The 27,959-nt window shown below is 43.1% G+C and overlaps 1 protein-coding gene across 1 annotated transcript; it reads left to right on the top strand.

The window, feature by feature from the left end:
- The first annotated feature begins 83 nt into the window (after positions 1-83).
- LOC112227386 (zonadhesin-like) lies at positions 84-27,959 on the top strand. The gene is made up of 23 exons (XM_042324970.1): positions 84-260; positions 727-767; positions 1,079-1,326; positions 4,923-5,475; positions 5,669-5,865; positions 7,747-8,127; positions 16,389-16,690; positions 16,865-17,130; positions 17,524-17,577; positions 17,695-17,832; positions 18,132-18,394; positions 18,505-18,589; positions 18,699-18,770; positions 18,882-19,019; positions 19,570-19,832; positions 20,014-20,098; positions 20,191-21,825; positions 22,036-22,244; positions 22,349-22,505; positions 22,727-23,106; positions 24,767-24,896; positions 25,959-26,127; positions 26,406-27,959. Exons 1-22 carry the CDS (start codon positions 184-186, stop codon positions 26,090-26,092), a joined length of 5,808 nt encoding a protein of 1,935 aa, XP_042180904.1. The 5' UTR covers positions 84-183; the 3' UTR covers positions 26,093-26,127; positions 26,406-27,959.

The raw sequence follows: 27,959 nt of genomic DNA, 5'->3' as shown, positions 1-27,959 counted from the left end.
GCTCTGGGTTTTACCTTATCAGGTGTGTGCTTCCCCCTTATAAAAGCCTCCTCTTCCCAGTCAGAATCCGAGTGAGACCTGACAACACTCGGAGACTCAGTACTCTCCACTCTCTCTGTACAAAGAGTGCAAACAGTGTTTTATCTCTAGCCTCCATAAGGGACCACAGCAAGGAGAACAGCCATGCTAGGAGGCACCTACACTGGGTTGGTGGCTACAGCAGCCCTCCTCTGCCTGCTACAGGCAGGAACCAACGCAAGGTGGGTCTCACTATCATACTGTATCTCTTGGTCTAATGTCTAGCATCTAACATACTTTTACTTACTCTCTCTCACTCTATCACGTTCCCTTCTTCTCCAACACACTCCCTTCCTCCCTCCCTCCCTCCATCCATCCATCCATCTGCCTTGGCTTAGGTATCGGACACTGGGACTCTATGTGTTTGTGTGTCTCTTTTCTGCCCCCTCTTCCCTCCCCTCTGTCTCTCTCTCTCTGGCTGCATCTCAGTCTTCTCACTTCTATGATTACTGTCTAAGTCCTTATTATGTCCACATTAGTATTAATAATACTAATGCTGAACTTTTGTTTGCAACTTGTTCTCTGATAGCACCATGACATCGAGGTTAGGATGTTGATGTATTGACAGGCAAACAACGTGTTCTACTTTGATATCCATTTCTCTTCCAATGTTTTGATTTGATCCTGATGTTGTTTTTCTTCCTTCAGCATTGAAGGTGACAGCTCATCAGTTACCAGGACAGATGCAGGTGCGAAATAGTTTTAAAAACAAATAATGCTTAGCATTGTTTTGCTGTTTTTTTTTCTTCAAACAACACAATGATTGCAAAAGGAGAAATGGGTTTTGTCAGTAGAACTAGCAACCTATTCATCAGTCTGGCTCATAGGCTACACTTGTGTGCAGTTCACGTCCTTAATTCCAGTGTCATCCACACCACCAATTTCTTGCTATAGTAACTTTGGAGAAAAACACACCTTTATTAAAAGCCAAAACACAGAATAGTGTATTAAAATTTATACATTTTCTCTCTCTCTCTCTCTCTCTCTCTCTCTCTCTCAGGGACCTGCACTGTCCACAGCAACCCCCACTACAGCACCTTTGACGGGGCCAACTTCCGCTTCATGGGACCCTGTACCTACGTCCTGACCCGGGTGTGCGCGCCCTCTGAGACACCCCTGTCCCACTTCAGTGTGGAGGTGAAGAATGAGCTGAGAGGGAACTCCTCCGTGTCTGCTGTTCAGCAGGTCAAGGTGGAAGTGGAGAACCTCAGGGTCTCCCTGCACAAGAGACAAAACCACCGGGTCATGGTGAGTACCTTGTAGGTTGTTACATTGAAGTTATAATGGTTTATTGGTTATAATCACTTTCACATGTGATTTAGTCTTGCAAATTCCAAATGACCACTTTATAATGTTACATAATGTATCTTGACGCAGAAAAATATCCTGACTTGGCTATTTGTAATTGAGTCACTGCATAATAGTGCTAAACAAAGTCACTGGGTCTAAATGTAGATATACATTAAGCTTTTTGTTGTTGTTTTGGCTCTGTACTCCATCACTTTGGATTTGAAATTATACAATGACTACGAGGTTAAAGTGCAGACTGTTAGCTTCAATTTGAGGGTATTTTCATCTTTTTGTACATAGCCCCCCATTTTAGGGGAACAAAAGTATTGGGACAAATTCACTTCTATGTGTATTAAAGTAGTCAAACGTGTAGTATTTGGTCCCATATTCACACAATGACTTACATCAAGCTTGTGACTACACATTTGTTGGATGCATTTGCTGTTTGTTTTGGTGGGGTTTCAGATACTTTTGTGCCCAATAGAAAGTAATGGTAAATAATGTAGTGTGTCATTTTGGAGTCACTTTTATTGTAAATAAGAGTATAACATGTTTCTGAACACTTCTACATTAACGTCGATGCTACTATGATTACAGACAATCCTAAATGAATCGTGATTAATGATGAGTGAGAAAGTTACAGATGCACAAATATCATACCCCCAAGACATGCTAACCCTGTCACCATTACAATAACAAGGTTGTAGGTTGGTGGAAATCCCCATCGACTGAGGATGAGGGGTCACCATTATGTAGATGTATAAAAATTATCCAACCATTAAGTCGAAATTCTGTTTAATAATACTAAACTTACAGTCATCAATCTGAATCCAATATGATGTGAATGAATGCAACAGGCCCTGTGGGTCTCTGGAGGATATAGCAAGATAGCGAATCATTGCATCACCGACTCAGAATGACTATAATGTCTAACTTGCACCGTTATGCAATTATTAAGACTAGATTCAAATAACTAATCCTGGCAACCAATGTTCTAGCATTAAGTTATTGAGGCCAGCAGATCGGGGATGTCAAGGTGGTACCCAAGCATGTGATATGTGTTTAGTTTATATAACCACTATCAATAGACCTATTACATTATAGGCTTATAGTCAATCAAAGAGTTACTCTGTAAAACGAGGAATGCATTTACTCAATTCAACAATTAGAATGTATTAGTCACAAAATAATTGACAATCAAACAAGTACAGTGTACATGAAATACATGATACATTAGAGAATAACACAGAGTAAGTAACTATCACCAATAGGTTAAGACTTCAAGTAGTTACACGTGTCTTCAGGTCAGAATAACCCATAAGAGAAGAAAGGATGTGTGTCTGATACACACAGGAGCTTGGTAGCAAGTTCTCAAAGTATGAGCGAATTCACTGCCCTTTTAACCAAATTCAAGCGGGAACGCATCCCCAGCCTGAATTAACATTTCTGAGCTCTTTGCTAGTGAAAACAAAACGCAGGAACAACACACCCAGATTCTAATCTAATCAATTGAATTGGAATGTTCTGACCAGACAACAGGAATGTGCCTGATAACCAATCAACCTAACATACAATTTCAATCCAGTCACTTTAAAAATGCATCAACCAGAAAATATACAATGCAGTGAGACATATCCACATGTGCAGCCCTTTATGAGCTCTTGAAACAAACCAAACACGACAATTTAATTCACACAGTAACATTCATTTAGTCAATTCACATTTTCATCAGTCATCACACGTCTCCTTTTGTCAGTGACCCCAGGACTTCTGGGGGAACATCTCTTCATTGAGATTGCCACAGATTAGGTGTGTTTCTCTCCTGTGAAATGCAAATATGCAGCCATTTATGCAGATAATGCCAATGACCCTCTCAATCATCATTATTCACGATTCATTCAGTAATATCTGTAATCATGGTAGCATCCACAATGTAGAATGTAGAAATGTATAGAAACATATTATATTATTATTTACGATACAAGTGACTCCAAAATAACACAATACATTATTTACCATTCATTTCTATTGGGCACAAAATCATCTGAAACACAATCAAAACAAACAGCAAAAGCATCCAACAAATGTTTACAGTCACAAGCTTGATGTAGTCATTGTGTGCCATGAATATATGACCAAATACTTCGCTTTTTACTACCCTAAAATACATAGAAGTGAATTTGTCCCAATACTTTTGGTCCCCTAAAATATGGGGACTATGTACAAAAAGTACTGTAATTTCTAAACAGTTAATCCCATATTGATGAAATACCCTCATAATCATTATATTATTGCAAATCCAAACTGCTGAAGTACAGAGCCAAAACAATAAACCATTTCACTGTCACAATTCTTTTGGAGCTCACTGTATCTGCTGTTTCCATTGACTGATATCTTTAAAGGTATTTACAATACAACTAAGTTCAGATGAGTTCAAAGTTCTGTTACACAATAATGTACAATATATGAAACCTTATCAGGTTTTCAAAGTTTTATGGGCCATTAGGGCATTAGTAATTTGTCCCCTATTCCAAAGTATTGAACACCTTGATCCAGTAAATATTTACTACATAGATGTGGGAACGACCATAGATGTGGGAACGACCATAGATGTGGGAACGACCATAGATGTGGGAACGACCATAGATGTGGGAACGACCATAGATGTGGGAACGACCATAGATGTGGGAACGACCATAGATGTGGGAACGACCATAGATGTGGGAACGACCATAGATGTGGGAACGACCATAGATGTGGGAACGACCATAGATGTGGGAACGACCATAGATGTGGGAACGACCATAGATGTGGGAACGACCATAGATGTGGGAACGACCATAGATGTGGGAACGACCATAGATGTGGGAACGACCATAGATGTGGGAACGACCATAGATGTGGGAACGACCATAGATGTGGGAACGACCATAGATGTGGGAACGACCATAGATGTGGGAACGACCATAGATGTGGGAACGACCATAGATGTGGGAACGACCATAGATGTGGGAACGACCATAGATGTGGGAACGACCACCATAGATGTGGGAACGACCATAGATGTGGGAACGACCATAGATGTGGGAACGACCATAGATGTGGGAACGACCATAGATGTGGGAACGACCATAGATGTGGGAACGACCATAGATGTGGGAACGACCATAGATGTGGGAACGACCATAGATGTGGGAACGACCATAGATGTGGGAACGACCATAGATGTGGGAACGACCATAGATGTGGGAACGACCATAGATGTGGGAACGACCATAGATGTGGGAACGACCATAGATGTGGGAACGACCATAGATGTGGGAACGACCATAGATGTGGGAACGACCATAGATGTGGGAACGACCATAGATGTGGGAACGACCATAGATGTGGGAACGACCATAGATGTGGGAACGACCATAGATGTGGGAACGACCATAGATGTGGGAACGACCATAGATGTGGGAACGACCATAGATGTGGGAACGACCATAGATGTGGGAACGACAAAGACCAAAGTCTTTCAAGCACACTAATCTGTATCATGTTTTCAGGTCAATGGCATTTGGAGGAAACTCCCTCTGAGCCTCAATGGTGGCACTGTCAACATCCAAGGCAACGCCGCTTCCGTCGCTGTGGAGACAAACTTCAACCTTTTTGTATCCTACGACGACGCCGGTGCTGTCCATATCACCGTTCCCGTATCGTACTCCGGTAAAGTCTGTGGCATGTGTGGGAACTTCAACCACCTGAGAGACGATGATTACCACATACCTGGCAGTTCCGAGGCCGAAGACTCTGCCACATTCGGACAGAACTGGCAGAGTGAGGCCTGTGACTTGACCGTCCTCCCCCTTGAGTGTCAACCAACTGAGGAGGCGGAGTATGCCAGCGAGCCATACTGTGGGTCCCTGGTCTCCAGGCATGGGCCTTTCTCTGGCTGCCAGTCTGTTCTGGGAGCAGAGAGCTACTTCCGGAGCTGTGTGATGGAGATGTGTGGAGCGGATGGTGACCCAGAGGTGCTGTGTGAAGCCCTGCAGTCCTACTCTGATATGTGTCTCAAGGCCGGGGTGCTCGTAACAGCCTGGAGGACCTCGACTATGTGTCGTAAGTTGTTTTATGGTTTCCTCTTTTCACCTTCCTGTTGTAGTAAACAGTTTGCTCTTATTAACTGGTGAAGTTGGAGAGAACTGGATGATGATGACGATGATGATAATGATGATGTTGGTGGTGGTGATAGCCCTCTTTTACACCATGACCAGACTTTTGTCTCATATCTCTCTCTCTCTTCCTCCCCCAGCCCTGGAGTGTGGTGCGAACAGCCACTACAATGCCTGTGCTAAGGGCTGCCCTGAGGTCTGCTCCAGCATGGATAATCAAGGGGTGTGTGGGAGGTGTGAGGAGAGGTGTGTGTGTGACCCAGGCTTCAAGCTCAGCGGGGGAAGTTGTGTACCTGCAGAGGACTGCGGCTGCTGGATAAAGGGAGAACACTATGAAGTAGGGAATGTTAACACGCACACACACACACACACACACACACACACACACACACACACACACACACACAGACAGACAGACAGACAGACAGACAGACAGACAGACAGACAGACAGACAGACAGACAGACAGACAGACAGACAGACAGACAGACAGACAGACAGACAGACAGACAGACAGACAGACAGACACACTGCCCTAACCCATCTGGACAAGAGGAATACCTATGTGAGAATGCTGTTCATCGACTACAGCTCGGCATTCAACACCATAGTACCCTCCAAGCTCGTCATCAAGCTCGAGACCCTGGGTCTCGACCCCGCCCCTGTGCAACTGGGTACTGGACTTCCTGACGGGCCGCCCCAGGTGGTGAGGGTAGGCAACAACATCTCCTCCCCGCTGATCCTCAACACTGGGGCCCCACAAGGGTGCGTTCTGAGCCCTCTCCTGTACTCCCTGTTCACCCACGACTGCGTGGCCATGCACGCCTCCAACTCAATCATCAAGTTTGCGGACGACACAACAGTGGTAGGCTTGATTACCAACAACGACGAGACGGCCTACAGGGAGGAGGTGAGGGCCCTCGGAGTGTGGTGTCAGGAAAATAACCTCACACTCAACGTCAACAAAACTAAGGAGATGATTGTGGACTTCAGGAAACAGCAGAGGGAACACCCCCATCCACATCGATGGAACAGTAGTGGAGAGGGTAGCAAGTTTTAAGTTCCTCGGCATACACATCACAGACAAACTGAATTGGTCCACTCACACAGACAGCATCGTGAGGAAGGCGCAGCAGCGCCTCTTCAACCTCAGGAGGCTGAAGAAATCGGCTTGTCACCAAAAGCACTCACAAACTTCTACAGATGCACAATCGAGAGCATCCTGGCGGGCTGTATCACCGCCTGGTATGGCAACTGCACCGCCCTCAACCGTAAGGCTCTCCAGAGGGTAGTGAGGTCTGCACAACGCATCACCGGGGCAAACTACCTGCCCTCCAGGACACCTACACCACCCGATGCTACAGGAAGGCCATAAAGATCATCAAGGACATCAACCACCCGAGCCACTGCCTGTTCACCCCGCTGCCATCCAGAAGGCGAGGTCAGTACAGGTGCATCAAAGCTGGGACCGAGAGACTGAAAAACAGCTTCTATCTCAAGGCCATCAGACTGTTAAACAGCCACCACTAACATTGAGTGGCTACTGCCAACACACTGTCAATGACACTGACTCTACTCCAGCCACTTTAATCATGGGAATTGATGGGAAATTATGTAAATATATCACTAGCCACTTTAAACAATGCTACCTTATATAATGTTACTTACCCTACATTGTTCATCTCATATGCATACGTTGATACTGTACTCTATATCATCGACTGCATCCTTATGTAATACATGTATCACTAGCCACTTTAACTATGCCACTTGGTTTACATACTTATCTCATATGTATATACTGTACTCGATATCATCTACTGTATCTTGCCTATGCTGCTCTGTACCATCACTCATTCATATATCCTTATGTACATATTCTTTATCCCCTTACACTGTGTATGACAGTAGTTTTTTTTGGAATTGTTAGTTAGATTACTTGCTCGTTATTACTGCATTGTCGGAACTAGAAGCACAAGCATTTCGCTACACTCGCATTAACATCTGCTAACCATGTGTATGTGACAAATAAAATTTGATTTGATTTGATTTGATTTGATTTGATTTGATTTGATTTGACAGACAGACAGACAGACAGACAGACAGACAGACAGACAGACAGACAGACAGACAGACAGACAGACAGACAGACAGAAACACACGCAACACACACACAGAGAATGTTGGTGTTCATCACTCTTTTCTTCACCATTTTCTAGAGAGGAGAGACGTTCATGGAAGGTGAGTGTAATCGTGTGTGCCAGTGTATGGGTGGGGACAGACTCCAGTGTGCTGCTTCCTCCTGCGCGGCCGACGAGGTGTGCAAGGTCAAGGAGGGGGTCAATGGTTGCTTCCTCTCCAGCCCGGCCACCTGCCACGTCTACGGAGACCCCCACTACATCACCTTCGACGGCAAGGCATACACCTTCCAGGGGGGCTGCAGCTACACCTTGGCCAAGACTTGCTGCGGGGGGACACCCGTCCAGTTCTCAGTGACGGGCCAGAACTGGAATCCCAGAAACGAGAGCAGTGCCAAGCTGGGCGCAGTGGTTCTGGAGACAAGCGGTCTGCATGTGAAGATGCAAAACCACAGTGCCACAGTAAGCATGAAAACTACAAAATTGTGAATAATCTTTCTTTACTTGTTGTGATTACATTAGCATGCATTGCTGACCCACTGGATTCCCACTAGCCCTCCCCACTGTTCTGTATTGTTTTGGCATGACAGGTCAAATAAACGTTATGTAGACTAGTAGTGCAGAATCTAACTATGCCTATCCATTATGTCTTCATTTGTATTTGTGACAATTCAGTGTACTTTAGTGTCTACAATTTGTCCTGTGAGATGGTGGAGACATACAGTACCAGTCAAAAGTTTGGACACACCTACTCATTCAAAGGCTTTTCATTATTTTGACTATTTTCTACATTGTAGAATAATAGTGAAGACATCAAAACTATGAAATAACACATATGGAATCATGTAGTAACCAAAAAAGTGTTAAACAAGATTCTTCAATGTAGCCACCCTTTGTCTTGATGACAGCTTTGGACACTCTTTTTTTAAATTATTATTATTTTTTTTTAATTAGATCGTCTTTAATATTGCGGATAGACTGTTGCTTCCATTAATGTAATTGTCTGCATCATTTCCAATCACCCATATATTTTTGGGGTAAATCTATATATATATACACATACATACACATGTATATATACAGTTGAAGTCGGAAGTTTACGTACACTTAGGTTGGAGTCATTAGAACTCGTTTTTCAACCACTCCACAAATTTCTTGTTAACAAACTATAGTTTTTGGCAAGTCGGTTAGGACATCTACTTTGTGCATGACACAAGTCATTTTTCCAACAACTGTTTACAGACAGATTATTTCACTTATAATTCACTATCACAATTCTAGTGGGTCAGAAGTTTACACACACCAAGTTGACTTGGGTCAAACGTTTCAGGTAGCCTTCCACAAGTTTCCCACAAGAAGTTGGGTGAATTTTGGCCCATTCCTCCAGACAGAGCTGGTGTAACTGAGTCCGGTTTGTAGGCCTCCTTGCTCGCATGTGCTTTTGCAGTTCTGCCCACAATTTTTTTATAGGATTGAGGTCAGAGCTTTATGATGGCCACTCCAATACCTTGACTTTGTTGTCCTTAAGCCATTTGGCCACAACTTCAAAAGTACGCTTGGGGTCATTGTCCATTTGGAAGACCCATTTCAAATCAAATCAAATCAAATCAAATTTTATTTGTCACATACACATGGTTAGCAGATGTTAATGCGAGTGTAGCGAAATGCTTGTGCTTCTAGTTCCGACAATGCAGTAATAACCAACAAGTAATCTAACTAACAATTCCAAAACTACTGTCTTATACACAGTGTAAGGGGATAAAGAATATGTACATAAGGATATATGAATGAGTGATGGTACAGAGCAGCATAGGCAAGATACAGTAGCTGATATCGAGTACAGTATATACATATGAGATGAGTATGTAAACAAAGTGGCATAGTTAAAGTGGCTAGTGATACATGTATTACATAAGGATGCAGTCGATGATATAGAGTACAGTATATACGAAATCAAATCAAATCAAATTTTATTTGTCACATACACATGGTTAGCAGATGTTAATGCGAGAGTAGCGAAATGCTTGTGCTTCTAGTTCCGACAATGCAGTAATAACGAGCAAGTAATCTAACTAACAATTCCAAAAAAAACTACTGTCATACACAGTGTAAGGGGATAAAGAATATGTACATAAGGATATATGAATGAGTGATGGTACAGAGCAGCATAGGCAAGATACAGTAGATGATATTGAGTACAGTATATACATATGAGATAAGTATGTAAACCAAGTGGCATAGTTAAAGTGGCTAGTGATACATGTATTACATAAGGATGCAGTCGATGATATAGAGTACAGTATCAACGTATGCATATGAGATGAACAATGTAGGGTAAGTAACATTATATAAGGTAGCATTGTTTAAAGTGGCTAGTGATATATTTACATAATTTCCCATCAATTCCCATGATTAAAGTGGCTGGAGTAGAGTCAGTGTCATTGACAGTGTGTTGGCAGTAGCCACTCAATGTTAGTGGTGGCTGTTTAACAGTCTGATGGCCTTGAGATAGAAGCTGTTTTACAGTCTCTCGGTCCCAGCTTTGATGCACCTGTACTGACCTCGCCTTCTGGATGGCAGCGGGGTGAACAGGCAGTGGCTCGGGTGGTTGGTGTCCTTGATGATCTTTATGGCCTTCCTGTAGCATCGGGTGGTGTAGGTGTCCTGGAGGGCAGGTAGTTTGCCCCCGGTGATGCGTTGTGCAGACCTCACTACCCTCTGGAGAGCCTTACGGTTGAGGGCGGTGCAGTTGCCATACCAGGCGGTGATACAGCCCGCCAGGATGCTCTCGATTGTGCATCTGTAGAAGTTTGTGAGTGCTTTTGGTGACAAGCCGAATTTCTTCAGCCTCCTGAGGTTGAAGAGGCGCTGCTGCGCCTTCCTCACGATGCTGTCTGTGTGAGTGGACCAATTCAGTTTGTCTGTGATGTGTATGCCGAGGAACTTAAAACTTGCTACCCTCTCCACTACTGTTCCATCGATGTGGATGGGGGGGTGTTCCCTCTGCTGTTCCCTGAAGTCCACAATCATCTCCTTAGTTTTGTTGACGTTGAGTGTGAGGTTATTTTCCTGACACCACACTCCGAGGGCCCTCACCTCCTCCCTGTAGGCCGTCTCGTCGTTGTTGGTAATCAAGCCTACCACTGTTGTGTCGTCCGCAAACTTGATGATTGAGTTGGAGGCGTGCATGGCCACGCAGTCGTGGGTGAACAGGGAGTACAGGAGAGGGCTCAGAACGCACCCTTGTGGGGCCCCAGTGTTGAGGATCAGCGGGGAGGAGATGTTGTTGCCTACCCTCACCACCTGGGGGCGGCCCGTCAGGAAGTCCAGTACCCAGTTGCACAGGGCGGGGTCGAGACCCAGGGTCTCAAGCTTGATGACGAGCTTGGAGGGTACTATGGTGTTGAATGCCGAGCTGTAGTCGATGAACAGCATTCTCACATAGGTATTCCTCTTGTCCAGATGGGTTAGGGCAGTGTGCAGTGTGGTTGAGATTGCATCGTCTGTGGACCTATTTGGGCGGTAAGCAAATTGGAGTGGGTCAAGGGTGTCAGGTAGGGTGGAGGTGATATGGTCCTTGACTAGTCTCTCAAAGCACTTCATGATGACGGATGTGAGTGCTACGGGGCGGTAGTCGTTTAGCTCAGTTACCTTAGCTTTCTTGGGAACAGGAACAATGGTGGCCCTCTTGAAGCATGTGGGAACAGCAGACTGGTATAGGGATTGATTGAATATGTCCGTAAACACACCGGCCAGCTGGTCTGCGCATGCTCTGAGGGCGCGGCTGGGGATGCCGTCTGGGCCTGCAGCCTTGCGAGGGTTAACACGTTTAAATGTCTTACTCACTTCGGCTGCAGTGAAGGAGAGACCGCATGATTTCGTTGCAGGCCGTGTCAGTGGCACTGTATTGTCCTCAAAGCGGGCAAAAAGTTATTTAGTCTGCCTGGGAGCAAGACATCCTGGTCCGTGACTGGGCTGGGTTTCTTCCTGTAGTCCGTGATTGACTGTAGACCCTGCCACATACCTCTTGTGTCTGAGCCGTTGAATTGAGATTCTACTTTGTCTCTGTACTGGCGCTTAGCTTGTTTGATAGCCTTGCGGAGGGAATAGCTGCACTGTTTGTATTCAGTCATGTTACCAGACACCTTGCCCTGATTAAAAGCAGTGGTTCGTGCCTTCAGTTTCACACGAATGCTGCCATCAATCCACGGTTTCTGGTTAGGGAATGTTTTAATCGCTGCTATGGGAACGACATCTTCAACGCACGTTCTAATGAACTCGCACACCGTATCAGCGTATTCGTCAATGTTGTTGTCTGACGCAATACGAAACATCTCCCAGTCCACGTGATGGAAGCAGTCTTGGAGTGTGGAGTCAGCTTGGTCGGACCAGCGTTGGACAGACCTCAGCGTGGGAGCTTCTTGTTTTAGTTTCTGTCTGTAGGCAGGGATCAACAAAATGGAGTCGTGGTCAGCTTTTCCGAAAGGGGGCGGGGCAGGGCCTTATATGCGTCGCGGAAGTTAGAGTAACAATGATCCAGGGTCTTTCCACCCCTGGTTGCGCAATCGATATGCTGATAAAATTTAGGGAGTCTTGTTTTCAGATTAGCCTTGTTAAAATCCCCAGCTACAATGAATGCAGCCTCCGGATAAATCGTTTCCAGTTTGCAGAGAGTTAAATAAAGTTTGTTCAGAGCCATCGATGTGTCTGCTTGGGGGGATATATACGGCTGTGATTATAATCGAAGAGAATTCTCTTGGTAGATAATGCGGTCTACATTTGATTGTGAGGAATTCTAAATCAGGTGAACAGAAGGATTTGAGTTCCTGTATGTTTCTTTCATCACACCATGTCACGTTGGCCATAAGACATACGCCCCCGCCCCTCTTCTTACCAGAAAGATGTTTGTTTCTGTCGGCGCGATGCGTGGAGAAACCCGCTGGCTGCACCGCCTCGGATTGCGTCTCTCCAGTTAGCCATGTTTCCGTGAAGCAGAGAACGTTACAGTCTCTGATGTCCCTCTGGAATGCTACCCTTGCTCGGATTTCATCAACCTTGTTGTCAAGAGACTGGACATTGGCAAGAAGAATGCTAGGGAGTGGTGCACGATGTGCCCGTCTCCGGAGTCTGACCAGAAGACCGCCTCGTTTCCCTCTTTTTCTGAGTCGTTTTTTTTTTGGTCGCTGCATGTGATCCACTCGGTTACACTGGTTGTGAGGCAGAACACAGGATCCGCATCGCGAAAAACATATTCTTGGTCGTACTGATGGTGAGTTGACGCTGATCTTATATTCAGTAGTTCTTCTCGACTGTATGTAATGAAACCTAAGATGACCTGGGATACTAATGTAAGAAATAACACGTAAAAAAACAAAAAACTGCATAGTTTCCTAGGAACGCGAAGCGAGGCGGCCATCTCTGTCGGCGCCGGAGCGCGACCAAGCTTTATCTTTCTGACTGATGTCTTGAGATGTTGCTTCAATATATCCACATCATTTCCTGCATCATGATTCCATCTATTTTGTGAAGTGCACCAGTCCCTCCTGCAACAAAGCACCCCCACAACATGATGCTGCCACCCCCATGCTTCACGGTTGGGATGGTGTTATTCGGCTTGCAAGCCTCCCCCTTTTTCCTCCAAACATAACAATGGTCATTACAGCCAAACATTTTCCATTTTTGTTTCATCAGACCAGAGGACGTTTCTCCAAAAAGTACGATCTTTGTCCCCATGTGCAGTTGCAAACCGTAGTCTGGCTTTTTTATGGCGGTTTTGGAGCAGTGGCTTCTTCCTTTCTGATCGGCCTTTCAGGTTATGTCGATATAGGACTCGTTTTACTGTGGATATAGATACTTTTGTATCTGTTTCCTCCAGCATCTTCACAAGGTCTTTTGCTGTTGTTCTGGGATATATTTGTGCTTTTCGCACCAAAGTACGTTCATCTCTAGGAGACAGAACGCGTCTCCTTCCTGATCGAGATGACGGCTGCGTGGTCCCATGGTGTTTATACTTGCGTACTATTGTTTGTACAGATGAACGTGGTACCTTCAGGCATTTGGAAATTGCTTCCAAGGATGAACCAGAATTTTTGGAGGTCTACCATTTTCTTTCTGAGGTCTTGGCTGATTTATTTTGATTTCCCCATGATGTCAAGCAAAGAAGCACTGAGTTTGAAGGTAGGCCTTGAAATACATCCACAGGTACACCTTCAATTGACTCAAATTATGTCAATTAGCCTATCAGAAGCTCCTAAAGCCATGACATCAACTTATGGAATTTTCCAAGCTGTTTAAAGGCACAGTCAATTTATTGTATGTAAACTTCTGACCCACTGGAATTGTGATACAGTGAATTATATGTGAAATAATATGTCTGTAAACAATTGTTGGGAAAATTACTTGTGTCATGCACAAAGTAGATGTCCTAACCGACTTGCCAAAACCATAGTTTGTTAACAAGAAATTTATGGAGTGGTTGAAAAACTATGTTTTAATGACTCCAGTCTAAGTGCATGTAAACTTCCCACTTCAACTGTATAAACATTCATACATATACACATATATACACATACACATGTACATATATACATATACTCACTTTTTCTAAGAATATACCTTCCTTTATTATTCCCTGCAAATCCTACCACCCCACCCCCAATCGGAGTAAACTAACCAACAATAACACTTAGGCTTCTACTTCCAGCTTTTTTATACTATATAGATTTTACAGACACAATCTATTTTTACAGTAGTTATATTTTCTTTGTTTTTAGTCCTGACCTTCCTCTATTTCTGATGTCCATCCAGTTCTATTTGCCATATATTTGTAGCTGTGCTATTTCACAAATGTTCTGAACCTATATACATTTTACATACCCCGTATGTTTTACATTGGTTATCTTGTTGTTATTAGTCCCACCCATCAGCTCCATCCAGCCCCTCCCATATATCTCTTAAAACATATATTTACCAACTGTGCTGTGATGTTTCACAAAAGTACTGAACCTTTCTATTCTCATAGTTTCTACAGATTGTAAATTAAAGATACAAATTTTTGCTAAAATAATGATTATATTATTGATCGATTGACTATGACTTTTCAAATCACCCAGTATTGCTATCTGCAGCGTTAGCTCTTGGTAAATGTTGCAATTCTTCAGCCATTCCTGGACCTGTGACCAAAAACGAGCTACATATGGACAGTACAAAATAAATTATCTAATGACTCTGCATCCTCGCAGCAAAATCTGCAGAGCTGGGAAGATTGTATCCCCCATATATAACACATTCTTGGCATTCTCTCAACGAGCTTCACCTGGAATGCTTTTCCAACAGTCTTGAAGGCGTTCCCACATATGCTACACACTTGTTGGCTGCTTTTCCTTCACTCTGCGGTCGAACTCATCCCAAACAATTGGGTTGAAGTCGGGTGATTGTGGAGGCCATGTCATCTGATGCAGCACTCCACCACTCTCCTTCTTGGTCAAATAGCCATTACACAGCCTGGAGGTGTGTTGGGTCATTGTTCTGTTGAAAACAAATGATAGTCCCACTAAGATCTAACCAGATGGGATGGCAAATTGCTGCAGAATGCTGTGGTAGCCATGCTGGTTAAGTGTGCCTTGAATTCTAAATAAATCACTGACAGTGTCACCAGTAAAGCACCCCCAAACCATCACACCTCCTCCATGCTTCACGGTGGGAACCACACATGCAGAGACCATCCGTTCACCTACTCTGCATCTCACAAAGACAAGGCTGTTGGAATCAAAAATAGCAAATTTGGACTCATCGGACCAAAGGACAGATTTCCACCCGTCTAATGTCCTTTGCTCGTGTTTCTTGGCCCAAGCAAGTCTCTTCTTGTTATTGGTGTCGCTTATTAGTGGTTTCTTTGCAGCAATTCAACCATGAAGGCCTGATTCTCCTCTGAACAGTTGATGTTGAGATATGTCTGTTACTTGAACTCTGTGAAGCATTTGTTTGTGCTGCAATTTCTGAGGCTGGTAACTCTAATGAACTTATCCTCTGCAGCACAGGTAACTCTGGGTCTTCCTTTCCTGTGGCGGTCCTCATGAGAGCCAGTTTCATCATAGCACTTGATGGTTTTTGCGCCTGCACTTGAAGAAACTTTAAAAGTTCTTGAAATGTTATGGATTGAATGACCTTCATGCCTTGAAGTAATGATGAGCTGTTATTGCCATATTTGAGCTGTTCTTGCCATAATATGGACTTGGTCTTTTACCAAATATGGCTATCTTCTGTATAACACCCCAACCCTGTCACAACACAACTGTTTGTCCCAAACGGACTAATTAACTTTTAACAAGGTACACCTGTTAATTGAAATGCATTCCAGGTGACTACCTCATGAAGCTGGTTGAGAGAATGGCAAGAGTGTGCAAAGCTGTCATCAAGGCAAATGGTGGCTACTTTGAAGAATTTAAAATATATTTTGATTTGTTTAACAATTTTTGGGTTACTACATGATTCCATATGTGTTATTTCATAGTTTTGATGTCTTCACTATTTTTCTACAATGTAGAAAATAGTAAAAAATAAAGAAAACCCCTTGAATGAGTAGGTGTGTCCAAACTTTTGACTGGTACTGTACATTACTCCAACAACAATTCAATTTAATTCAGTTCAGTTCTACTGTCATCTATTTTACTTGGCTCCACTCTACCTTACTCTACTCTACCCTTCCCTACTCTCCGCTGTAGGTGAACCATGTTTGGCAGCATCTTCCTGTTACAGTAAATGGCACATACGGCGAGGTGAAGCTGTACAAGAAGAAGCAGTACACTGTCATGGAGACGACGTTTGGCCTTCGGATGCTGCTGGACGACCAGAGCAGGCTTTTCCTGCAGCTAGACGAGCGCTACAAGGGTGAGATGTGCGGCCTTTGTGGTACCTATTCCGATGACCAGGGGGATGACTTCCTGACCCCTAACGGCACCAAACCCGAGACCAACGTGGTCACGTTCGCCAACAGCTGGAGAGTGAATAGTCCGGAAGACGATCGGTGAGTGGGTTAATTGTTTTAAACCATAACGGTAACGTACAATGGTCATTTGGTTCGTAGTTAATGACCATATCCGGTGCATAATCTGAAATGCGGAACCATAGTTGTGTCATCAACACTATTCTATGAAATCCAGTCCACCACTGATCTCCTCTCCTTTCCCTTCTACCCTAGATGTGTTGCCTCCCCCCCTGCCCCCCAACCATGTGATTCTCATTTGGACGAACAGGGCTACCGGGAGTGTTCCAAACTGCTGCGCGAAGCCTTCAAGCCCTGCCACCCCTTCGTCCACCCCACACCCTACATCGACAGCTGTATGTCCGACCACTGTGCCTCCGGCGGGAACATGCTTGTGACATGTGACTCCCTGAGGTCCTATGTGACCACCTGCGAAGTGGCCAATGTCACCCTGCCTCCCTGGTGGAACGACACCGCCTGTGGTGAGTGTTTTTTGATGGTGTTGTTCTCATAATGATGATGATGATGTATTGAGTTTAGAGGCAATCTCCAGGTTTTAATGTAATTAATATTTGGTTATGGACCCACTACTACGGTGAAGCTATCCTAATATGAACACCGTACCATGATTGTATGGAGTTTGCTCACCCCATCCATCATCGTACACTTAGCTTTTTGCTGTAGTCTTCAACTTGGATCCTTTATTCCTTACTCCATTTTTCTTTTCCTTCCCCTCTTTCATCCCTAATTCCTGCCCTTTTTTCCCTCCTCCCCTCCGCCCTACTCTTACATTGCCCTCCCTCACATCCACCTGAACCTGAGGCTTGTCCAATGTGTTCCTGTGAAAATCCTTGCTGTCTGTCTTATCATTGTAGATAGTCTCCCTGGCCCTCCCACAATACCACCAGTTACTACACCAGACATGGAACGTAAGAACCTTGACCACATTATTTTTGTATCAAATTGATCAATGGCAGCCTTTCCATGCCTTTTATACGATCTGGTTCATTTGATGACAGATTTTTCTATGGTTCTGCCTCCTACAGTTTGTCCTCTAGACTGCAACTTTGACAAGAGCGAGTGTGGGTGGGAGCAAATTATTCAGGACAGTTTTGATTGGAGGAGACTGAGAGGCCCAACCCCATCTGACCTCACAGGGCCAACCCAAGACCATACCACAGGAGGTGAGAGGTTACATGGTTGTGACAAAAAAATATCTGAAACGACCAATATCTTACACACCCAGATCCAATCTCAATGTTCAAATGTGCATCAGTCACTGTTATTCAATGAATGCATTATTCAATGAATGCGTCAATACATGGTTGTAGCCTATCGACTTGTACAGGTAGTTATATATATATATATATATAAATACCTGACTACATAGAAGATACCATAGACACCATGGAAGCAAGCCATTTCAGAGCTAATATGCTGTGAGTTGTGATGTTCAAGTGTGTCTGCGGTGTTTGTTGGTCAGGTGGATCCTACATGTACATTGAGGGTGACGGTGTTTACCACGGAGACTCTGCACGTATGATGAGCCCTAAGTGCCAAAACGGGCCGGGCAAATACTGCCTGCGCTTCTGGTACCACATGTACGGACAGGCCACAGCCATGGCTCTCAATGTCTACCAGCTTGACCAGCACAACAGAAACAAAAAACTGTGGTCCAAAGCCAACAACCAGGGCTCCACATGGTATCCGGCAGAAGTGGATATTATAATCGATGGGTCATTCAAGGTAGGAGAAGGTCACAGAGGTTTAAGAGGGTTAACTAGTGTGAAAAGATTGTGATTTTATAAAGAGAGGGGAGATTGTTTTTCATCCAACACAAAAAGTCTCTGTTTCAGATCATCATGGAGGGAATACGAGGCTCTGACCCTCGGTCTGATGTGGCATTTGATGACGTCTCCATCCACTATGAATCATGCTCAGGTGAGTTTTTAATTATCATAGGGACACATGCTTTATCTAATCCCTGAATGTCAGATAAGAAAACGTTCACCATTTATGACCAATGCCATTCCTTTGCTTCCTCTGGCAGGTTCTTCGATTGGTGGTATTAGTGGAGCTTCAGTTCCTTCCTCAGTTGATGGAGGAGTTGCCCCACACCCAGGTACATAACATCTATAGACACATTTTCTTATGGAAAGATATTTCAGAATAATATGTTAAAATTTTAGACTCATGTTGACATTTACAAATGTTCCCAATGTTCCCCGTTCAGTCTGCAACCTTGATTGCGCTTTCGAGCAGGACCTCTGCAGTTTTACCCAGCTAATGACAGATGTTTTTGATTGGACAAGGCACAGTGGCTCCACCCCCACTGCCATGACTGGGCCATCAGCTGACCACACAAAAGGAAGTAGGTGTTCGTAGGATGTGTTTGGCTTGACAGTCACTGGACCCAGGTTTCAGTCCCGGTCGGGGCTACCGCCTGAATGTGCGCCAATATGCTTATTGTTGGACATTGCAATGCTTTTTAATGCATTGTAATGGTTGCTAAATCTCCGAAACTCAAACAACGGACCTGAAAGTCCAAATTGGATTGAAAGACTTACCCTCAACTATTCTTTTTGCTCAATTAACCTCAATGGCTATATCGTTAGACCTACACCCTTACATAAACAATCTGACCTGTCCCATTGCTGTTAGAACCCCTAATAAAATCTAAAGGAATTTCATGTGACCCCACCTCTTTTTTTTCTTTTTTTTTACCCCCTTTTTCAATCTTGTCTCATCGCTGCAACTTTCCAATGGGCTCGTGAGGCAAAGGTTGGGTCAATGGTCCTCTGAAACATGACCCGCCTAACCGCTTCTTAGCACCCGGGATCAAATCCGGGTCTGCACCACTCAGGAGGCCCTGTGACCCCATCTCTAATCTTATTTAATCTACTCTCACCTATAATCGGCAGGTCCATTTGGTCACTACTTATACATCGAGGCCAACAGTGTGTCTAACGGAGACACGGCTCGCCTCCTCAGCTCTGAGTGTTCTGACCCCGGTCCTCAGTGTCTGCAGTTCTGGTACCACATGTCTGGCTCGGCCGAGACCATGGGTCTGCACGTCTACCTGCTCCAGGGCCGCTATGTGGATGGGGTGTGGGGGAAGAAGAACAACCAGGGAGACTCGTGGCAACGGGCTCAGGTGGATCTGATGACCACTGGACCTTTCCAGGTAGTGGTGTGACCTTGGTCTTGGTGTAGCCCCTGGCCTTTTCCACCCTGTATGTTGTAATTTAAAGACTAGCTCGTTCATCCAGAGGTCCTTTTGATAAAATGTGTTTACTTTACCTGTTTGTTATATATCAATTTGCTATTATGAATTTTTCCCCTGAATGAATTTACTTTGATCTCAGATCATCTTCGAGGGCCACAGAGGCACCACTGATCAGTCCGACGTGACTATAGATGATGTTTCTCTGCATCGTGGGCGATGTGCAGGTAAGGGTCACTCCCTCTATAGTTCATATTGGTCAAAAACACAACCATGTTTGGGGTCATTGTCATAATTTGGATATTATTTTATCTTCTAGACTTGATTAAGCCACCAACACCAATAGAGAAACCTGTTCTCCCTCCAGTGGACAAGTCCACCACTGCACCAGCTCCAACTACTACAAGACCTGAACCACCCACAACAACTAGGCTACAACCACCAACAACTGATAGACCAGAAACACCAAGACCAACAACTGAAAGACCAGAATCACCAAGACCAACAACTGAAAGACCACAACCACCTAGACCAACAAATGAAAGACGAAGACCACCTAGACCAACAACTGATAGACCAGAAACACCAAGACCAACAACTGAAAGACCCGAAACACCAAGACCAACAACTGCAAGACCAGAAACACCAAGACCAACAACTGCAAGATCAGAAACACCAAGACCAACAACTGAAAGACCAGAAACACCAAGACCAACAACTGCTAGACCAGAAACACCAAGACCAAGAACTGCAAGACCAGAAACACCAAGACCAACAACTGCAAGACCAGAAACACCAAGACCAACAACTGCAAGATCAGAAACACCAAGACCAACAACTGAAAGACCAGAAACACCAAGACCAACAACTGCTAGACCAGAAACACCAAGACCAACAACTGAAAGACCAGAAACACCAAGACCAAGAACTGCAAGACCAGAAACACCAAAACCAACAACTGCTAGACCAGAAACACCAAGACCAACAACTGAAAGATCACGACCACCTAGACAAACAACTGATAGACCAGAAACACCAAGACCAACAACTGCAAGACCAGAAACACCAAGACCAACAACTGCAAGATCAGAAACACCAAGACCAACAACTGAAAGACCAGAAACACCAAGACCAACAACTGCTAGACCAGAAACACCAAGACCAACAACTGAAAGACCAGAAACACCAAGACCAAGAACTGCAAGACCAGAAACACCAAAACCAACAACTGCTAGACCAGAAACACCAAGACCAACAACTGAAAGACCACAACCACCTAGACCAACAAATGAAAGACGAAGACCACCTAGACCAACAACTGAAAGATCACGGCCACCTAGACAAACAACTGATAGACCAGAAACACCAAGACCAACAAATGAAAGACCAGAAACACCAAGACCAACAACTGCAAGACCAGAAACACCAAGACCAACAACTGCAAAACCAGAAACACCAAGACCAACAACTGCAAGATCAGAAACACCAAGACCAAAAACTGAAAGACCAGAAACACCAAGACCAACAACTGCTAGACCAGAAACACCAAGACCAACAACTGAAAGACCAGAAACACCAAGACCAAGACCTGCAAGACCAGAAACACCAAGACCAACAACTGCTAGACCAGAAACACCAAGACCAACAACTGAAAGACCACGACCACCAATGCCAACAAATGATAGATCACAACCTCTAAGACCAACAACTGAAAGACCACGACAACCTAGACCAACAACTGAAAGACCACGACTACCAAGACCAACAACTGAAAGACCACGACCCCCAAGACCAACAACTGAAAGACTACAACCACTAAGACCAACAACTGAAAGACTACGACCACCAAGACCAACAACTGAAAGACCAAGACCACCTAGACCAACAACAGAAAGACCACAAACCCTACAACCAACAACTGAAAGACCACGACCACCCACCACAGCAAGACCAAGTAAGTCTTTGTGTCCTTCGATAACACAAAGTTACAATCTTAATTCATCACATACCCCTCCTAGAAGTTTTATACAATCTGTCTTTTCAAAATGGAAAAGCACTAAGTACAAGGGAAATGTAATCTCTGTACTTATACTTGCAGTCAGTGTGATACATATGTGATACATATTCTTTACACTCAACATCGTATTTGTTATTTTCTCTCTAGCACCATCTTGCCTAAAGAACAGCCATTACATCTCCTGCATCTCCGCCTGCCAGCCCACCTGTAAGCACCTCCACGGCCCTCCTGACTGCCGTGCTGATGAGCCCTGTGTACAGGGTTGTGTATGTGACGACGGCTTTGTTCTCAAACAGAGGGTGTGTGTGCCCATCCAGCAGTGTGGCTGTGTAGGCAGCAATGGCAACAGTCATAATGTGAGTAACCCAGTATAAAATTCTAAACTGTTTTTAGATGTAGCTACCTAGTTATATGTGTAACATGTGCAGTGTAATTACTTTAATGATCTATTTGATTTCAGTTTAAAGAGAACTGGTACACTGAGCACTGCCATCAAAAGTGTGAGTGTGATGAAGGCGACGGTGTGGGGGAGATTGACTGCGACGATGAAAATGGGTGTGATGAGGATTCTGTCTGTTTTCAGAATGAAGCCGGACAGTATTTCTGCAAGTCAACAGGTATAGGCCACACTTGACCTGCTCAATGGGCTGTACAAATGTTTTCCCATGCTACAGATGGCTATATCTTACTCCAGGCCCAGTGCACTACTTCTGGGATTCATTCATTCAGTTATATTTATATATTTAATTGTTTTTATTGTGATTTTTAGGGGGTGCTGCACCCCTACTTCCCACGGCTATGCCTATGCACTAATGATGTCCCTACTGTTGCCTTCCAGACTTCAGCGAGTGCTCTATCAATGGAGAGCCAGAGTACAGAACGTTTGACAACATGAAGCATGACTTTGACAGCAGAAACTCCTACATTCTGGTCCAGACCACAGGCCTGTCCAAGAACCAGCAAGACATCTACATCGAGGCCATCATTGAGATCGTCAACCAGGATGGTGTGGACAGTCATGGGGACAGTAGACATGGTGGCAGTCGTCATGGTAACAGCAAGGATGAGGATGACCAGCATAAAGACAGCAAGGAAAGGGACAGCAATGAAGACAGCCATGATCACAGCAAAGAGAACGACAACCGTCTGCGATTCAGAGGACTGAAGATCAGAGTCTATAACCACACAGTGGAGTTCAGAAACAACAGGAAACTTGTTGTAAGTATTCTGGACATATACATTACGTAACATGACAAGTACACTATAAGGCAATTCATAGCCTGTACTTCTCTTTATTCATTATTTATAGCGGTCTTTCTAGGGTTTTTCATCCTCAGCGTTTTGTTGAGGATCCTCAGTTGCCCCATGTCATATTGAACACCTCTCTAAAACATTATCTCTGTCTAGGTGTTAGAATTGTTACAAATCAAAGTTAATTGGTCACATACACATGACTGGTTCCTCTCTAGGTTTCTTCCTAGGTTTTGGCCTTTCTAGGGAGTTTTTCCTAGCCACCGTGCTTCTACACCTGCATTGCTTGCTGTTTGGGGTTTTAGGCTGGGTTTCTGTACAGCACTTTGAGATATCAGCTGATGTACGAAGGGCTATATAAATAAATTTGATTTGATTTGATTTGATTAGCAGATGTTATTCCTGTTGTAGCGAAATGCTTGTGCTTCTAGCTCCAACAGTGCAGGTAACAGGTAATATCTAACAAATTACACAACATACGTCAGCATTATTAAGTGAATGAGATAGCGTAGAATAGAAAACTGTAAATACACATGAGATGTGTGAGCGCGTGTGGCAAAACCATGCACAGCCCATTGGGAGGGCAGGTGCTCAAAATAAAGAAAGGCAAACAAAAACTACATTTGATTTGATTTCATTTAAGTTTGTTCTGTTGCTGACATCTATCGCTGAAGTTGGAGACTTATATCTCCCTCACCAACTTTAAACATCTGCTATCTGAGCAGCTAACCGATCGAAGCAGCTGTACATAGTCTATCGGTAAATAGCCCACCCAATTTACCTACCTCATATCCCCATACTGTTTTTATTTATTTACTTTTCTCCTCTTTTGCACACCAGTATTTCTACCTGCACATGACCATCTGATCATTTATCACTCCAGTGTTAATCTGCTAAATTGTAATTATTTGCCTACCTCCTCATGCCTTTTGCAGACAATGTATATAGACTCTTTTTTTTCTACTGTGTTATTGACTTGTTTATTGTTTACTCCATGTGTAACTCTGTGTTGTTGTCTGTTCACACTGCTATGCTTTATCTTGGCCAGGTCGCAGTTGTAAATGAGAACATGTTCTCAACTAGCCTACCTGGTTAAATAAAGGTGAAATAAATCATAATAATAATATCTTACTAACAAGCAGTCAGATTGCCTCATTGTTTGTCCCTAACAGTGGGAAACAGACCCAACTCTAAAGTAGCCTCCTACCAGTATTCAAGTCTCCCCGTCTGGTGCCTGCAGCCGGTAGCCACTGCATGCAAGTCAGACGAGTGCAATCTGGGGCGGGAGGGCGGGGAGGGGTATAATATTCTGAGATTCAAGAGTTTAAGGAATTATCTAGATTGATGTGCAATTTGTTGCATTTAAAAATGTTACTAAAAATGAAGAGACTCAAAATATAATTCAAAAGTAATTCCTAAAATTCCAAAAATCCACAAGCTGCAAGGGCACTTTGTCATAGGAGGGCAAAAGAGCAGTCGCTCGGGCACTGGTTGAGCCTTTGTGCAGTATCAAATAAATGGTTCATTACAGGGTTGTAGTACACTCTGAACTTCAGAGGAATGCATATTATTTTGTTCATTAATATTTTCACTTCTTCGCTTGTTCTCTTTCTCTCCCTCTCTCTAGCTGGACGGTAGGAGCACCCGTGCCCCTGTCTCACCAGCAGGTGGTCTGAGGATTCTGGAGCGTTCCTCTCGTATCTACCTGAAGACAGACTTCGGCCTCTCCGTGGAGTTTGATGGAGACAGCAGAGCAGGTAACACCACTGTTATAGTACAGCCAAAGGAGAGTTTAAATAAGTGGTATCTCAGTAGTCTCTCTATTGATAGGACAGTAAGACAGCTGTACAGACCACACAATATGGCTTTATCTGTGGACAGATAATATAATCATACTATTATCATAGCTGACACCTTTTTTCATATTTTGGTGAAAATGTGGTAACAAGACAACATATCAATCCAAACACATCTGTGTAATGTTTACGATATGCTATAGATGTGCAATGTATGCTTTATGATATGCAGTAAATTGCTTTATGATATGCAGTAAACTGCTTTATGATATGCAGTAAACTGCTTTATGATATGCAGTAAATTGCTTTATGATATACAGTAAACTGCTTTATGATATACAGTAAACTGCTTTATGATATGCAGTAAATTGCTTTATGATATACAGTAAACTGCTTTATGATATACAGTAAACTGCTTTATGATATGCATTAAACTTCTTTATTATTTGCAGTAAACTACCTTATGATATGCAGTAAACTGATTTATGGTATGCAGTAAACTGTTTTATGATAGGGGTGGCAGGGTGGCATAGTGGTTAGAGCGTTGGGTTGCAAGTTCAAATCCCCAAGCTAACAAGGTACAAATCTGTTGTTCTGCCCCTGAACAGGCAGTTAACCCACTGTTCCTAGGCTGTCATTGAAACTAAGAATTTGTTCTTAACTGACTTGCCTAGTTAAATAAAGGTAATATAGTAAACTGCTTTATGATATGCAGTAAACTGCTTTATGATATGCAGTAAACTCCTTTATGATACACAGTAAACTGCTTTATGATATGCATTCAACTGCTTTATGGTGTAAACTGCTTTATCACATGCGGTAAACCTCTTTATGATATAAACTGCTTTATACTATACAATAAACTTCTTTATTATATACAGTAAACTGATTTATGATATGCAGTAAACTGCTTTATGGTATTCAGTCAACTACTTTATGATATGCAGCAAACTGCTTTATGACATACAGTAAACTGGTTTATGTATTGCAGTAAACTGATGTCCATGTGCTTACTTTCTGTAGAGATCATCCTGCCCCACACCTACAAGAGGAGGGTGGGCGGCCTGTGTGGCAACTTTGACGGCAACAAGAAGAACGATATGATGAAGCCCGACAGTAACCAGGCCAAGAGCATCAAGGAGTTCAGAGAGAGCTAGAGAGTGACAGAGGACAGACTGAGCATAACATGGAAGTATGTAGTCACAGAAACCAGTACTAGCTACCACTGCCATGTTATTGTCTGCCATATCGTGTGTGGAGTGTAAAGTACGGCATCCATATTAGGAACTCCCCTCCTTATTTAACTTTTTTAGAATTTCAAGTTCCACTTTAATTATCTCTCTACCAAGCAGAGAGATTTGATTTATTGGGGAACAATGCTAGTCATTCTTATTTTTTATTGATTGCATATGTTACATATTTAAAGAGCACCAAAACCAAGACTGTCTGCTCGTTCTTTTATGTTTTCAGAGGATCATCTTCCCTTCGTAACATTGTCTATGGCCAGTGACCTGACCTCCATGCATCAAGACCATTGATTGTGTAATATTCTTCTCATCGGCAGACACTTTCCTTCCTACAATGGACACAGCATATTTGAAAGTACTTGGGTTAAACAAAAAAAAGCTTGGGTTTTTGTGGACTGTATGGAGAGGAGATCAATGAAGTATTCTACTCCTTCAATATGACTGTTGGTTTAAATCCTGTTGTTACTGCGTCTTATGACCCACCTGTGTGCCTTCTGAGATCTCTTTCAGTCTTACTGTAGGTTCTTTGCACAGTTCACCTAGTGTATGAATCAATGTACACAAGTTACATATTTGTGTATTACTGCTAATGTGTACTATATATTCAAAAGCCCACATTCCTTTAGCTTTAGGCTGATGTCCAATAGTTCAGTGACTGTAATGTGCAATATTACTGTATGATAATAGAAAACGATGTAAACAAAGGATGCAAGTGTTTTAGCTGATGTTTTATCCCACTGAATGTATGTTTTATTTCTTGAATTATATATCTAGGATTGATAGGAGTTTTATGAGATCTTATAAATAATACAAAATTATTCACACTGCGCCGATTCTGTATGTGTTGAAAGCAGTAGGGAAGTCCAGTTTAAAGAAGGGATAACAAACAAGCAATGGTTGTAACTCACGTGGCTTGAAAAACTTGAAAAACTCTGGGCCCAGGTTATGGTGTATTATTTATTTCCTTATTAATCAGTCTGGTCATATGTGTCTCCATTGGTCTAGTCAGAGGAAATACACACCATTCCTTATATGTCAAACATTAACCAATAATGAAAAGAATGTTCTTGTTACTAAACGATTAGACGCCACTGTGACTTTTAGGGAAACAGATACGACTGTGGTGTCAAGTCTGAGGTAATAGTATATTTCCAAACTTGAAGGAAAATATGTGTTTGTGCACCTAGCAAACCATGGGATTACTCACTCTGTGTTTGTCTGCATAAATGAATGTTCACCACATTTGGCTGTAAGACAGTAGGATGGATGGGTCTACAGTACACATCGTGCTTCTGATGCTGTTTCTGCTTCCCTGTACAAATGGGACCTTGTCAACAGGTAGGGAACAAAGAGAAAGGACAGTTATTGACATAATCTATTTGATGTTGTTTTTATTTAGAATATTGGGTTATATTAGACATCATTTTGAAATGTTTATTGTTTGTTGATGGATCCTCCTAAAGATCTGATGGGTGTGGGCAGAAAGTATGATTTAATTTGATAGCCAATGTTGAAATTCTAAAAAGATTGATATGAACCTACAAGTCCAAGATATACGAAAATCACATATCAAAAGTGTAGTCCATTATTGCATGACGTAAGATAATATCGCTTTGTGTTATAACAATAATATATCACTTTTATCTTACTGATCAGATGTATCTGTCACCATATCTATATAATTTACTAGGCAAACATCTACAGCGCTGTGAAAAAGTATTTGCCCTCTTCCTGATTTCTTTTTTTTTCCACATTTGTCACACTTAAATGTTTCAGA

This window comes from Oncorhynchus tshawytscha, linkage group LG07, assembly GCF_018296145.1.
Source record: "Oncorhynchus tshawytscha isolate Ot180627B linkage group LG07, Otsh_v2.0, whole genome shotgun sequence".
In the NCBI taxonomy this organism is placed as follows: Eukaryota; Metazoa; Chordata; class Actinopteri; order Salmoniformes; family Salmonidae; genus Oncorhynchus; species Oncorhynchus tshawytscha.
This window is presented reverse-complemented; position numbering and strand designations above follow the sequence as displayed.